This window comes from Cyprinus carpio, chromosome A20, assembly GCF_018340385.1.
Source record: "Cyprinus carpio isolate SPL01 chromosome A20, ASM1834038v1, whole genome shotgun sequence".
Taxonomy (NCBI): domain Eukaryota; kingdom Metazoa; phylum Chordata; class Actinopteri; order Cypriniformes; family Cyprinidae; genus Cyprinus; species Cyprinus carpio.
The window spans coordinates 16,838,617-16,853,830 of record NC_056591.1 but is presented as its reverse complement, the minus strand read 5'-3'; the positions used below and the strand labels follow the sequence as shown (position 1 = coordinate 16,853,830).

The window sequence follows — 15,214 nt, the reverse complement described above, 5'->3', positions numbered from 1 at the left end:
CCCGAACGCATCTTGCCCTTCCATGTGGTGGTTGCTCCCATCCAGTGGGATATAATGACCCTAATAGAACAGCACAATTCACAAGAACCACCACCAGCCACCTGTCCACCGGATAAAACCTACGTACCTGCCCCCTACCGTGATCAAGTCCTGGATCATATCCACTGTCTCCCTGCCTCTGGTCACCCCGGCATCACAGCCACACTCCATCTCCTCAAGAACCGCTTCTGGTGGGAGACAATCAACCCCCGACACTATTAAATTCATTCAGAACTGTCAGACGTGTAACATGCACAAAACCCCTCGTCAACTACCAGCTGGACTCCTTCAACCTCTTCCTATCCCTCAACGACCCTGGTCACACCTTGCCATAGACTTCATCACAGACTTACCCCTATCCCAAGGAAACACGGTCATACTCACAATCATCGATCGATTCTCCAAAGCATGTCGCCTCATCCCTCTACCCAAACTCCCCACTGCTCTTCAGACCGCCGAACTCCTGTGTAATTGGGTGTTTAGGTTTTACGGCATACCTGACGACATCGTTTCGGATAGAGGTCCTCAATTCACCTCTCGTTTATGGAAGGATTTCTTTCAAGCTCTAGGGGTCAACGTAAGTCTCACATCTGGTTATCACCCCGAGGCCAACGGTAAAGTGGAACGCCTCAACCAGGAGCTCACTCGGTTCCTCCGCTCCTACTGCAGCTCCCATCAAGAGGACTGGTCTCGTTTTCTCCTATGGGCCGAATATGCACGGAACTCCCTGATCAAGCCATCCACCGGGATCACCCCCTTCAAATGCATTCTAGGGTACCAACCACCCATGTTTCCCTGGTCAGGTGAACCCACCAATGTTCCCGCTGTAACTGATTGGCTTCAACGAAGCGAGGACACATGGAATCAAGCCCACGTACACCTACAACAAGCTGTACGGCGCCTGAAGGAACAGGCCGACGACCGTCGTCGACGCCCTGGACACACTTTCCAACCTGGTCAATGGGTCTGGCTGTCCACCAGAGACCTTCGGATGAAATTGCCATGCCGAAAGTTAAGTCCAAGGTACGTGGGTCCATTCAGAATCACACAACAAATCACACCTGTTTCATTCCGCCTTGCTTTGCCTAACACATATCGTATTTCTCCCACTTTCCACATGTCATTGCTCAAGCCCGCTGCTGCCCCTGAGGAGGAGGGCGAGGGGAGGTCCCGTGAGCAGAGTCCCCACCCGGTTCAGGTGGAGAGCGAGGAGCCCTATCAGGTGCGAGAGCTGCTTGATTCGAGACGTCGGGGACGAGTCCTCCAATACTTGGTTGACTGGGAGGGGTACGGTCCAGAGGAACGTTCCTGGGTCAATGCCGAGGACATTCTTGACCCCAACTTAACCACAGATTTTCATAGAGAACATCCAGAGAAACCGGCCCCTCGACCTCGAGGTAGACCCCGACGTCGTCCTCCACCTCACGCCAGTAGGCGTTCGCAGGGAGGGGGCTCTGTCACGGATACGAACCCCGTGAGTCCCTCCAGTGGCCAGCAGAGGGCACCATCACCCGAATACTGACACTTACATGCATCCAAACACTCACGTACACTGATACTGACTACATTACCCATAAGCCCCGTACCTTGGACTGATCACCGGCCAGGTGTTCCCTATCAGAGACTGCCATTTAAGCCAGACCTTTGCATCACCTCATTGCGAGGTCTTGTTACTGCCACGGCTAACATTTCTGAACCTTCTTGTTTCCCCTAGTTGCCTACCTTTGTTGTTTATCGATCTTGAACCTTTGCTGCCTACCTTTGAACCCTGATTGTTATACGGACTGTGATACTTGCTTGTTACCCCGACCCACTGCTTGGTATTGACTACGATTCTGATATTCCTGTGACACTGTGTTTGCTGATCCTGACCCTTCGCCTGTACGACTACGAGTGTTCAAATAAAAGCTTGCAAATGGATCCCAAGTCGAGTTATTCATCGTTACAAGTATGAATTGCTACAGATCACAGTGTAGCTAACACATGTTCAAAAGGATCAGGAAGATTTGAATTTTTTGAATTTGGAATTTTTTAACTCAGTGACCCCAAACTTTTGAACAGTCAAGAAGCACTGACCACAAGTTCATCAACTTTTGGTTTTGGAGGTCGTTTTTCTGTCCCATCATGGTTCTTCTTTTTGTCCTTGGAGCTCTTCTTGTCTTTGCTCTTCTCCTTGAGTTTGGTGCCTTTCACAGGAAAGTCATCAGCTTTGATCTCTGAGGTTAGGGGTGAATGGGTAGGTACAGATGGAAATGAGGAAATGAGAAACATATGAGCACAACACCTATAATGCCAGTCTGAATGGGTGTTTGTACTGAACAATGATGCTTCAAGCCATGAGAGTTATTTTAAATACATATAGATTATATAGAAATTTACTTGATGGATTCCCTTTAAGTATGAAAGAACAAATACATTAAAATTCAGTTGAATTAAGAGAATATGTGGGAAAGTTTGTGTCCGACATTCATGGCATGAAAAATAATAATTATGGTTTTATTTCATGACTAAAGTGGAGATGGATTTGGGATGACAGTGCTTGTTCTTAACCATAACGTTAGTTCTACTCAGGAACACTACACTGGGTCCATGCAAAACTCTGTGGTTACCTGCACTCTCTGCTGCTATCTCCAAATCTTCTCTTTCCTCTGCCTCTGCCAGAGCAGCCTCCTGGGCTCTGAGATTCTGAATTCACATTAAGTATATTGCAGTAAAATATTACAATACAACACACTACATGTGTGCAAAAAAGCTAAACGTCCCTCCCACCTCCATCATAGTCTCTACTGAGGCAAAGTATTTGGACCACCAGTCCAACATGCTCTCATCCGGTTCCTCTTCATCCACTTCTTCTCCCTTCTTTTTCTTCTTCTTCTTCTTCTTCTCTTTATCTTTCTCCATCTCATCCTCATTCTGTTAGTAAAAGAGGATTTAATTTAAAATGTAATGTACATCCAAATGAATGTAAATAAAATATAAAACATTTACATCTGTCTGAACCAAACCAAGACTTACCAAGTCAACTTTAACAACAGCATCTGTGGTCTACAAGGACAGGGCCACACAAACATACATCAAATACAAACAACATCCACAACATATTCTACTATAACGTACTAGCATACACATCACATGACTGTTGATGCACTAACCTTAAAGCAGTAAAACAAACAGAACCATAGTTGGAACAAAAACACACCAAGCAGAGAAGTATTCTAAATCATAAGAGTGTGTTATCACAGCAGGGCATATCTACTCACAGCATCAATCTTCACAACTGTGTCCATCTTCTTAATGTTGGGTTCAGGGTCCATATTGACCACAATATCACCTGAGGGATGAGAAATGGGACGGGAGTGGGGGCAGGAATGAGATGTCCCATTCGTGAGAGCCATGTAGCCATTGGCCAGTCTAGCTAGTGTGGGGAGGGTCATATGATTTAGCAACCAATGACCCAACACCAGCACCAGGACAGAAAGGATAAGAATTTGAAGAGATCACAGGAAGAAAGAATAGAGAAAAGGAATGAAAAGTCAGAAAAGCTGGAAAAAATATATAGTCTGTAGCAAGAATTAAAAATAAAAGTGACATATGTTGGTAGCATTACCGTTTAAAAGGTTGGGGTTGCTAATTTTTTCTAAAGGTTTTTGAAAGAAGTCTCTTTCAAAGAAGTAAAAAATACAGTAGAAATATTTATATTTTAATATATTTTAAAATGTAATTTGTTTGTGTGATGGAGATTAATAAAACATTCAAAAGAACAGAATTGATTTGAAGAAGAAATATTTTGTAACAATAGAAATGTCATTACTGTAACTTTTTTTAAATTAAAAATTGAATGTGTCCTTGCTGAATAAAAGCACTAATTTTAACAAAGTAAAATGTTACTGAACTCAACTTTTGAACAGTAGTCTAAGCAATTATAACTGAATTGCTTGATATGTATATTAGGGTTGTGCAATATACAGTATGGTGCTGAAAACATATCTACTAAATCATTGTCATCTTGCAAATTATTTAGTTATTTGTGGTCTGTGTATGGTGGGATTAAATTATCATTGAAAATACAACAAATACATTTTTGTACAAATAAGAAGATCATTAGGAGAGTTTTATTATATTGTATTGTTATGTTATTGTAGATTTACAGTTAGTATATTCATATATGATAGGTACCTGTGTGAGCCCAGTTGTTAGCAGTCTTGTCTGGGGGGCTGTAGATGAACTTGCGAAGGCTGGTCACGGCATAAGACCCCACCAAGGTGAAGCGTCCAAATGCTCTGCAATCCACCACCCGTATATTGAGTGGTGGATGAAGAAGCTCATTTTCTGGCAGATCCTGCAGCACAAGATTACTCAAGTTAATTTTTTTAAATCAGAAATGAAGTGGAGAATTTATATTACATACATAATTTCACTCACCACTTCAAACCACTTCACTAACGTGCTGAAGTTTGGATTCTTCTTATAATTCTGAATGAGGGCTGACTGAACCCCTTTCCCTGCACACTCAATGTCCACACGAGGCCTGTCCACCTGGGCCAGGTTGATTCTTTTAAGGTCCCTCAGACCCCAGAACAGGACCTGGAGAGAAATAATGACCATAAGCTCAACAATACTGATGCAAAAATAATATGAGCTCCCGATGTAGTGAATGCAATTGTTAACATAATCAAATTTTGGTTGTGGCTTTCTGTGGCAGGATTTTCACCTCTATGCGATATCTGCTGAGAACTGGTCGTATTCCCAATGGAACAGGCAGAATGGGTCCGCGGTCAGAATCAGTCGGGCCATCAATTGGAGGAAGTGCTGCTCGCCCTGCTGGACCAATCTGTGGATAAACAGATATTTTAGAATGGAAATATGTAAGTCATTAACTGATGAAAGATTGAAGTAATTACTAACTAATAATACTGATTAAATCCTCATTTTAATTTCAAACCTCTACCCTGTAAAACAGGAAAAAAGCCAAAGCACAGCAATAGCAAAGAGGATGGAGTTACTTACACAAGAATGGAAAACAAAGCAGAATTAAAGAGGGGAAATTGTTATTTTGTTTATTGCACCTTGATCTGAGGTACAGCAAAGTCATGGGCAGCAATAAGAGCCCTCCTGATCTCCTCATCATCATAAGGAATCTGTTAAAGTTGCCATGGAAGAGTACAGCAGAAAGATGGCAGATTATGGAAAAATGAAATGGAAAATCACATGAAAAGTTCAAGAATCAAATACAAGTAAGAGGAAAAAGAGAAAGAGTGATCTGAATCTTTGCTATTCAAGCAACTTTTATGAAAAGATAGGCCAAGCATTGACTGAGAGTCCACTCAAGATGGAGTATGTACAAGATGATCACAGCCACTGTGTCCCGCTTGTACCTGAAGTAGTTCAAAAGCAGCCAACAGATCTCCTGCAGTGCAGTTTCCTCTGTAGATCTGATAGTACTCCAGCTGAGGGGGAAACTGTGGGGGCCCGTAGTGTTCATCAACCATCTTAGTAAGTGGCTTTGCAAATGTTCGCCCAATGAATTCAGCTTTTCCCTGGATGCCACACAAAAAACACCAGTTGCAGTTTTACCTCTGAACACCAGGGGTCAGTGAGGCCACATTCCTTGTAAAACCACTTGCAATTCATAGCTACTGTATTGCTAGGACTTTAAGATCTGAAACCCAAGCTTTGGTTCAGAATCAGAATCAGAATCAATGAGCTTTATTGCCAGGTAGATTTACACATACGAGGAATTTGTTTTCGTGACAGAAGCAGAAGCTCCGCAGTGCAACAGAATGACAGAAACAAAAAAAACACACAATAAAAGAATAAAAAAATACAAAAAAAAAATACAAATCAGTAGGTAAGGAATGACAATATACAAATGACAATTGTATGGCAGATATATTACGAGCAGTAATGTATGTACAGGTATATTATGTGCAAAAAAATAATAATTTAAGTGTACACTAAGTATGTGTGTTAGATAATAAGTATATGTGTCTGTAAAAATAAATAGTGTAATGTGTTCCACAGTTATTGTCAAGTGTTCATTAGATGGATTGCCTGGGGGAAGAAACTGTTCCTGTGTCTGGCCGTTCTGGTGCTCAGAGCTCTGTAGCGTCGACCAGATGGCAACAGTTCAAAGAGGGAGTGTGCTGGATGTGAGGGAGTCCAGAGTGATTTTGCCAGCCCTTTTGCTCACTCTGGATAAGTACAGTTCTTGAATAGACGGGAGGGTTGTACCGATGATTCTCTCTGCAGTCCGGACTACCCTCTGTAGTCTTCTGAGGTCAGATTTAGAAGCTGAGCTGAACCAGACAGTTACTGAAGTGCAGAGGACGGATTCAATGATGGCGGAGTAGAACTGTTTCAGCAGCTCCTGTGGCAGGCTTAAACTTCCTCAGCTGGCGAAGGAAGTACAACCTCTGCTGGGCCTTTTTCACAATGGAGTCAATGTGAATGTCCCACTTCAGGTCCTGAGAGATGGTGGTGCCCAGGAACCTGAATGACTCCACTGCAGTCACAGTGCTGTTCATGATGGTTAGTGGGGGGAGAGCAGGGGGGTTTCTCCTGAAGTCCACGATCATCTCCACTGTTTTGAGCGTGTTAAGCTCCAGGTTGTTGAGAGTGCACCAGACTCTTTAACCTCCTGTCTGTAAGCAGACTCGTCACCATCCTGAATGAGGCAGATGAGTGTGGTGTCGTCTGCAAACTTCAGGAGCTTGACAGAGGGGTCCTTAGATGTGCAATCATTAGTGTACAGGGAGAAGAGCAGTGGGGAGAGAACACAGCCCTGGGGAGCTCCAGTGTTGATTGTACGGGTGCTGGATGTGTATTTTCCCAGCCTCACTAGCTGCTGCCTGTCTGTCAGGAAGCTGTTGATCCACTGACAGACGGAGGTGGGCACAGAGAGATGAGTTAGTTTGGGGAGGAGGAGGTTTGGGATGATCGTGTTGAAGGCCAGCTGAAGTCCACAAAACAGGATTCTCACATAAGTCCCTGGTCTGTCTAGGTGTTGCAGAACATAATGCAGTCCAATGTTTACTGCATCGTCCACAGACCTGTTTGCTCTGTAGGCAAACTGAAGAGGATCCAGTAAGGGTCCAGTAATGTCCTTCAGGTGGGCCACGCACCAGTTTTTCAAATGACTTCATGACCACAGACGTTAAAGCCACAGGCCTGTAGTCATTTAGTCCTGTAATTTTGGATTTCTTTGGGATGGGGATGATGGTGGAGCGTTTTGAAGCATGAAGGGACGTCACACAGCTCCAGTGATCTGTTGAAGATCTGTGTGAAGATGGGGGCTAGCTGGTCAGCACAGGATTTCAGACAAGCTGGTGTAACACAGTCTGGGCCTGGTGCTTTTTTCCTTTTCTGCTTCCGGAAGACCTGGCGCACCGCATCCTCGCTTATCTGTATTGCAGGTGTGGGGGGAGAGGGGGGATGCAGAAGAGGTGTGAATGGTGAGGGCGGTTGTTTGGAGATGGTGTTCAGGACGGGTTGCAAGTGTTGTGAATGGTGAGAACGGTTGTGTGGAGAGGTGTTCAGGGCGGGTTGCAAGAGGTGTAAATGGTGTGAATGGTTGTGTGGAGAGGTGTTCAGGGCAGGTGATGGGTGTTCTTTCAAACCTGTTTTCAAAACTCGTTCAGATCGTCTGCCAGTTGTTGATTCTCCACAGTGCTGGGGGATGGTGTCTTGTAATTGGTGATCTCTTTCAGACTTTTCCACACTGATGCTGAGTCGTTGGAAGTGAACTGAGTCCTATTTTATCAGAATAATTCCTCTTTGCCACTTTGATCTCCTTTTCCAGTGTGTATTTAGCCTGTTTATACAAGACATTGTCCCCCTTCCTGAAAGCATCTTCTTTGGCCTAACATAAAAGTTCATCTTTGGTTGGCAATTATAAATATTTTTATTAAATGTTGAACATAAAAGTTCATAAATTATTTATGCTATATCTGACAGCTGTCCACAGCAACGATTACTACAAACTACTGTAGAGACTACAACTACAAAGAAACATCCAGTTGTAAACCCTCTGAGCTGTCACAACCAAGGGAATGCAAGAGGCAGTTTATCGCCACAGGAAACGGGTGTTTTTATCACCATGTAAGTAACGGAAATGATCTGATCTTGTTTCTGGGACAGAGTCCCAAGCAATCCCACTTCTTGCATGCCTTGTTGAATTCAGCTATACAAACACAGACTGACAGCAGTGTAGAGATAAGTGTTCACACTCTACTTAGCCAAAATGTCGTCCAACAAAAGGCCAGGACCAGAAGATTTAAACAGGAAAAAACATCAAGTCAGGACAACAGGGCACATTTTCACACACTCTTAATGTGACTCATACATAGAAAGGATAATGTCAACAAAACTGTGCTAGTAAGCTAGTAAAACAATGACATTTAATTTTGTATATTTAGCTTTTATTTATGGATATAAGTCTTGGGTTTTGCTATATAAACTTACCACAGTGTCTTGGTCATACAGTTCAATAACAATAATTGGAGGGTCGTCGCGGAGTTCACCAGCCTCACCATAGAGTTCAACATTATCAAACACAAGCAACTGATCCCATGTAGGACAGAGTGTCTCATTGAGGACCTGAAATATACATACACAAACGTTTATGAATGATTCATCAATTATGAGAACCTTTCTGTCCTTTAACCAAAAAACTTCAGACATTTTAACGTTTCTTTAATTGTTTTCCTCATATCAAAGAGTGTTGAAATGTTCTCAACATCTCTATTTTTCAGGGAAATGGCTCTTAAACAAATTTAATTAAGAACATCAACATTTTAAATTTTGTATTCATATGCACAATGTATAAATAAAGAAATACAATGATAAACAATTGTGGTAAGGTAACTGTAATTAACATCACTGCAAACATTTTAGAAAATTGTGTAAACAGTGGTTCTTAATCCTGGTCCTCGCGATCCTCTTTTGTATGTTTCTCTTATCGCTTCAGAGGTTTTTTTCATTCTCTCTCAAGTGTCCTGTGGACAAAACAGCACATTCTGCCATGATTCCAGTTCGAAAGGAGTGTATATGTTCCATTCAAAGGGCATTAAAGCACGCAAGACTTGACGACTATGCAAATCTCATGATTACAGTTAAATAACCCTTTACACTTCTGTAGTAAGTTTTGTCTGTGTGTAAAGATGCTGCAGGTAGTGGTGTAGTGCAAATCCCTGTTCTTAAGTAAAGTAAACTTCAGCCGATTTCCCATGTGCAGGGAGAAGGGACCAATGAACACTGTGTAGGGACCATGTCATTTGGAACACAGTTCATTCAAGTAGCTCTCTTCTAAAGAGCTGGTGATTTGAATCAAATGTGTTAAACGAGAGACATTCAAAATGTGCAGAGTGGGGGACCAGGATTAAGAACTGCTGGGCTAAGTGTTTATATATAAATACAAGTAATACAGCAAAAACTGTAATACTGTAAATTATTATGAATTTGTTACCGACATATAAATACAGCACCCATAATATTTGTTCACAGACAGCAGAGACAGTCCTCGAAATGAGTACTTATAACCAAAGACTCCAACACACACTCACCTCTGTCACCTGGCTGTGGGTGGAGAAGAAAACCCTTGCAAAAGGGTCAGACAGGCCACTGTTGTCAGCAGCAAACAGACTGCGAGCCTGATACATGTGGGCCCTCAGCTGAAACACCTGCTTCACTACAGAACAGGATATAAAGGGTCAATTATCGCATACTGTACATGCTTTAACATACATGCAAACTTCAACAAAAGCAAAAAAAAAAAAAAACAACTAACCATTCATATTTAAAACATAATAATCTTACTGTTATAAACCAGGCTGATGGGAGGAACAGCTTGTATGCCTGTTCCTTTCGTTGCCTTGTTTTCTTCGAAGCCGCTAGGGAGGCCACTCAGGAAGTCTTTCCTCTGTTTGTTCAACCCCAGCCACAAATACATCTCTAGTTTAGCCTGAACTGTCCAGCCAGCAGGTCCAAAGCCTTTCTTTCCGGGCAGCTATAATGAACACAAGCACCAATGCAAAATGTTTACATCCATAATATCCAACTTAATTTAACTCCTTCTAACTAACATGTTTATTCAGAGGAAAAAATACATGAAAATGGGACATAAAGTAGGAGTTACCCTGAGAAAAACAGCTTTAACTTTCCCACAGTCTTTTCCCATCTCTTCGCCAACAATTGAGTAGAGGATGTCTTTCGAGGGTATGCGGGCATATGCTATGCGTTTGTTGTTGCTAATCATCCATATGAACACATCAGGGATGCTGTGCTGGGGTTACAGAAAAATAAAAAATAAAACATTGAGACTGAGATGCTCAATGTGAATGGAGTAGTAAGGGGATGTGATTTATTTTACCTCATCTGCCTGGAAACGAAGTCTGTGAAGGAAATTGAACACTAGCTTGAGTTTGTCTCGAACCGTGTTTCTCTTCACTTGTGAGCGAATAGTCTTCGCCTGCTGAGCCATACTCTCCTGTGAACAATATAACCATGCAAATTACATTAAACAACCCATCAGCAGTTCTGAATGTCCAGGCTGACACCATATAAGGCATGTAGGCATACCATCTCTCTCATACAGGACTTCAGCCTCTCCTTGTCCAGCTTGGTTCTTCCGGATAGATTCTGATCTTTGTTTGCCAGTGTAACAAATCGACTTCATTTGTGGAGAATAGGGAAAAAGTCAAAAGACTGTTGATTGTGATTTGTGCTGTATATATGTTAACTTTGATTGTTCAGATTCACTTTTACACTCTCTCACCTGCAGCTTGTGCTGAGCTCTTCTAATACACCTCTAAGTCTACGTTCTGGATAAGCCTTCTCTGTTTTTATGATTTCTTGAACGTCATTCAGACCTTCCTCCTGTTTACAAGGACAGACATGCACATGCTTAAACATTATTATAATGTCTGATTTTACAAAAATAACCCTAAAACAACAGTTTCGAAGGAGGAGATTGACAGTTTAACAGTCAGATAGCAATTTTAGGGAGAGCCTGACCAGTTTATCTGCTATCTTGTCCATTATATTGGAGTTGTAGAGCCGTCTCCTCTGGTCTTGCCACCAGCTCTTGATGTAAATGCAGGGTTTCTTTTCAAAGTAAGGCAAGTGGAAGTAATTTCTGTAAATGGAGCAAAATGGATAGTTCAGTTCCACAGAGCTCTACCGTAGCTGTTATCTATGTTAAAAAAGTGTGATTTTGACAAACTGCATATAATTCAACTTGCCTATGAAAGTGATTTTCAGTCAGAGAATACTAACGGTGTAAAGTGTTTTCTCAAAACCATTTCTAGATATTTCTTTGACATTTGATCATTTTCCTTTCCCTAACCTCTGACCTGTCAGTGATAACTGGTTTTATAGGAGGAGTGGACGGCACAGACGTCAAATCTCCATCATCCTCTGCCTCTTCATCGCTGGAGTTGTGGATGAGCTCGGACTCCTCTTCTTCACTCTCCCCTCCATCCTCTTTCTTCTTCTTTGCTGATGCAGGCTTGCTCACTCCATCAATCTGGTTCCCATAGTTACCTACGTGGAAAATTGTGTACATGTGGTGCTGTAATTTATTTTTATTTTTTTTTAGATGAATTTTTTTTTTGAATTTTCTGAAGCATTGCCTGACTATTTCCATATTGAAAAGTGCATGTTTTGAAAACAGATATCACAGGTGTTTGACTTCAGCTCACCGATAGTGACTTCAAAGTTGATGGGTTTATCTCCAATTTTTCTGTCTATCATTGTGGCCTCCAAGAACGACCCAAAAAGGAAAAACTCCTCCATTTTCCCTGTGGCACTCTGATAGAAAAAAAGTAAGATCCTTTAACATCAAAATAACATCCAAATAGCTGTCATTGATTTTAATAATATAAAAAGTCTTAAATAACTATCTGCTGAATGGGACCGATGCAGCAGAGTGAGGAATGAACACACTATGTTTTTTTTTTTTTTTGTGTGTGTGTGTGTGTGTGTGTGTGCGTGCGTGTGTGTGTGCGTGTTTGACCTTTTATTTTACCGCTCTTGCAACTTTTCTCTCAGACATGAATAGGATTCTCCCAATAGTGATTGCAAGTGTGTGAGCTCAGTCTGAAATCATAATTGACTTGAGATTATGGCAGCTCAGTGTTGCATTGTAACCCAGCAGGGGTTTCCTCTCAACTGATGCTATGATCTTTGATCAAATATAAAACTTGCTGCTGTCCTTAGCAGAAAATAAGAAATTAATTCATGCCTTATAAAAATATACTCTTCTTTTCCACTGTAGTAACCATAACTATGTAACTGTGTCCCAAAATGTTTATACTAAATCTTTTATGGAAGAGAGGAAATCTTCACATTTATTATAATATGTGCACTATATTCTAAGTCTTATAAAGCTGAACAAAAGCTTTCTGTGATAAACAAACCAAAAGTTATTCATGATAAATCTTAAAGATTGATTCAGTGAGGCTTTTTTGTATGCATGTGATTTTGGAGCTTCACATCCTCAGTCCTTATTCATATTTATTATATGGAATTTTTTAACTTGGAATACAGCACATGGACACCATGGACTACTTTTATAATAATGTTATGATGCTTTAATGCTGTTTTCACTCTTACTTTCTGAAGAATAAAATCTCTATTTCCCTACATATTTTAATGTCACAAAAAGTAATAAATGGTACAAAATGTATCCTTTTGTGTTCCACAGAAGAATGTAAGTTGTTTTGTAATGAGTAAATAACTTTTTGGAATTTTTATTTTTGGTGAACTATGCCTCTAAGGAGTTTATTCACCTCCTCCTCTTCTAAACACTAAGAAAACATCTAATTTTCTGTGCTAGTCCCCAGCTCTTCTGTATTATATCAACGATCACACTGTCAACATATCTTTGGCTTACACTTTTATGTCTTTATTCTTCATGTAGCTTGGATTAATGCTCAGGCTTTTAAACCACCAGTTTAGTCATGCAATGAAAGGCAGCTGGGACTATCAGCATCATATGCTTGCCTCTACATCAAGTGTAAAAACAAACTTGTGCTTCAGTAAAATGCACTTGACAGTCAATATTTGCTCCCAAAGGCCACACAAAATCACAGACAGCTGGACTTCCACATCTGCAGTGACTTTTTTTTCTAAGGACACAGAGCTTGGCCTTGTAATTTCCCAGTGGGCAGCTGATATTTTGTAGAATCTGGACTGAGCTGTAATCAATTTGCCTTCACATATGGTGCAAGGGGTTTAGAAGGTTACAAATAACCAGGCCAAGATGGAATCTGTAGAGTTTTTTATAAAATTGTTAAATATGAAAATTGCAGGCCTGCAGATGAGTTAGAATGAATCAGATGGCTTTCAAATAACCTGTGTGTAATGTCATGGTGTGAAAGGTAAGTGTAGAATATTTTATGATTTAAGGAGATTTCACTGCTGATCTCAAGAGAAATGTCACAGTGCCTTGACCCAATCTCAAAAAGAGGAAATTAGTAATCTCACCTCTGACACGTTGGACACCGGCTCTATTTGTACCTCAGTAGAGCTCATTATTTCTGCGGAAGAGGTGTCCAGGATCTCCACTGTGATACTAATGAGGAGGCGTGCCCTGAAGGACACACCTTCCCCAAGCCCCTCATTCAAGTCCTGGTGCTCATCCATCAGGGTGTAGTTACGGATAGAACCATACATATTCACCCAGGCTGGGCCCATAGTGGGCAGGAACCCTAAGGGAGAGATGGAGGAGCAGTTAATTCTCTTGTTCTTTAAGAGCTCTGTTTATTTACAGCCTTCATTCAACCTGTACATTCATTAAACTGTTAGTGTTACACTGGGACAGATCGCCAGTACCTTTGTCTCCATCATTTGCAATCTTTCGTAGATCGATGAAATGAGTTCCTATGGCAACATCATTCACCTTGTCTGAATCACGGATCTGAACTTTCAGTCGCCTACACAAAGGTGGGAACATCTCGGTGAAGATTATTTGCTCATTCCAGATGGGCTCGTAGCTGCTCTTCTGAACTGATGTTTTACCCTGCACATGTAAGGTGACATGTAAAAAAAGTCATGCATTACATGTATAATGTAAGGCATATTGATCTCTTATTGAGTGTTTTCAGGTGTTTCTTACTTTCTGCCCTGCAAACTGCACAAGGACATAAGGGTCCACAAGGTCCCTGTTCTCCCCGATAAAAGCTTTCTTCACGTTGGCCATGATGCTGGTGTTCATTTTGGGTAGTCCCTCAGCTCTATAAATCTTAACATAAAACCGAGCCCATTGTCTCTCTGATGGAACACCCTCTGGCAAAAGAAGATTCCTGCAATATATCATAAAGAACAGACCAACATGACACTCAAATAAATACATGAATGAATAAATAAAGCATTAGATGGTGTAGAATACAGTATGAACTTTAGTTCATGAACATCTGGGAATCTAAAGTGCACTCCAATATATAAATTCATTAATTAACTAAATCAATTAATAAAAATATTAATTTTAATGTATGATATCAGTTTCTGACCCTTCTATGTCATCCTCATCTGTTTCATTGGCCTTGTGGGGAATCTTGATGTTGTCTCCTTTTCCTACGACTGCAATGTCACACTTAACATAACCTTTGCAGCCAGCTGTGATGTCATCATGGTCTGACAGCATTGCCCATTTGTGGTGGAATTGATGTTCTGTAAGATACATGCACTAATTAAAAGACCTTTTCCATCTAAGTATATCTATTACTTATTAAGATTTTCATTATTCCATGGTTACTGACCAGGTTGTGAGTAAACAGTTCCCACATCTAATTTGAAGGTGCCCACCAGAGTACCACTTCGTAGAAGGTTTTTAGAATGTATTACCTTAATTTTAGCATGAGAGAAGAGCAGAAGTACAATATAATCGTCTGCTGTTTTCAATGGGTTTTCATGGAGGTTTGTTATAACATGTATAATCATATGCTGGAAGTGTGAACAAAGGGTTAATCTACTCACTGATATCTTCAGGATCTTGTCAAACATGACATTTGGAGGCACATGGAAGTCAAAGACAAAGTACTGTTGGAAGAAAAGTATTGAAATTAAGTATCTGGACATGAAGTTTATAAAATGAGGTTGTTCATCATTTCAAACAATGTGGGTGGATTTAGCCATTATTTAGGTGTTGATACAGCAACTATGATAAAAAAAAAACTAC

The 15,214-nt window shown here is 41.0% G+C and overlaps 1 protein-coding gene across 1 annotated transcript in view; it reads right to left on the bottom strand.

Moving 5' to 3' along the window:
* Nucleotides 1–15,214, bottom strand: part of LOC109112642 (otoferlin) — a 56,044-nt gene that overhangs the window by 11,122 nt on the left and 29,708 nt on the right. Inside the window, exons 10-35 of the mRNA XM_042777850.1 lie at nt 15,013–15,075; nt 14,796–14,880; nt 14,547–14,706; nt 14,153–14,339; nt 13,870–14,056; nt 13,522–13,745; nt 11,736–11,844; nt 11,388–11,577; nt 11,050–11,170; nt 10,811–10,911; nt 10,615–10,705; nt 10,406–10,522; nt 10,172–10,324; nt 9,853–10,042; nt 9,600–9,724; nt 8,500–8,634; nt 5,415–5,576; nt 5,106–5,177; nt 4,751–4,870; nt 4,462–4,623; nt 4,216–4,378; nt 3,300–3,454; nt 3,055–3,084; nt 2,809–2,952; nt 2,649–2,724; nt 2,116–2,255 (exon numbers count right to left, since the gene is read on the bottom strand). Of these exons, the coding sequence (XP_042633784.1) occupies nt 2,116–2,255; nt 2,649–2,724; nt 2,809–2,952; nt 3,055–3,084; nt 3,300–3,454; nt 4,216–4,378; nt 4,462–4,623; nt 4,751–4,870; nt 5,106–5,177; nt 5,415–5,576; nt 8,500–8,634; nt 9,600–9,724; nt 9,853–10,042; nt 10,172–10,324; nt 10,406–10,522; nt 10,615–10,705; nt 10,811–10,911; nt 11,050–11,170; nt 11,388–11,577; nt 11,736–11,844; nt 13,522–13,745; nt 13,870–14,056; nt 14,153–14,339; nt 14,547–14,706; nt 14,796–14,880; nt 15,013–15,075 (3,462 nt within the window). The remainder of the gene's footprint in view (nt 1–2,115; nt 2,256–2,648; nt 2,725–2,808; nt 2,953–3,054; nt 3,085–3,299; nt 3,455–4,215; nt 4,379–4,461; nt 4,624–4,750; nt 4,871–5,105; nt 5,178–5,414; nt 5,577–8,499; nt 8,635–9,599; nt 9,725–9,852; nt 10,043–10,171; nt 10,325–10,405; nt 10,523–10,614; nt 10,706–10,810; nt 10,912–11,049; nt 11,171–11,387; nt 11,578–11,735; nt 11,845–13,521; nt 13,746–13,869; nt 14,057–14,152; nt 14,340–14,546; nt 14,707–14,795; nt 14,881–15,012; nt 15,076–15,214) is intronic.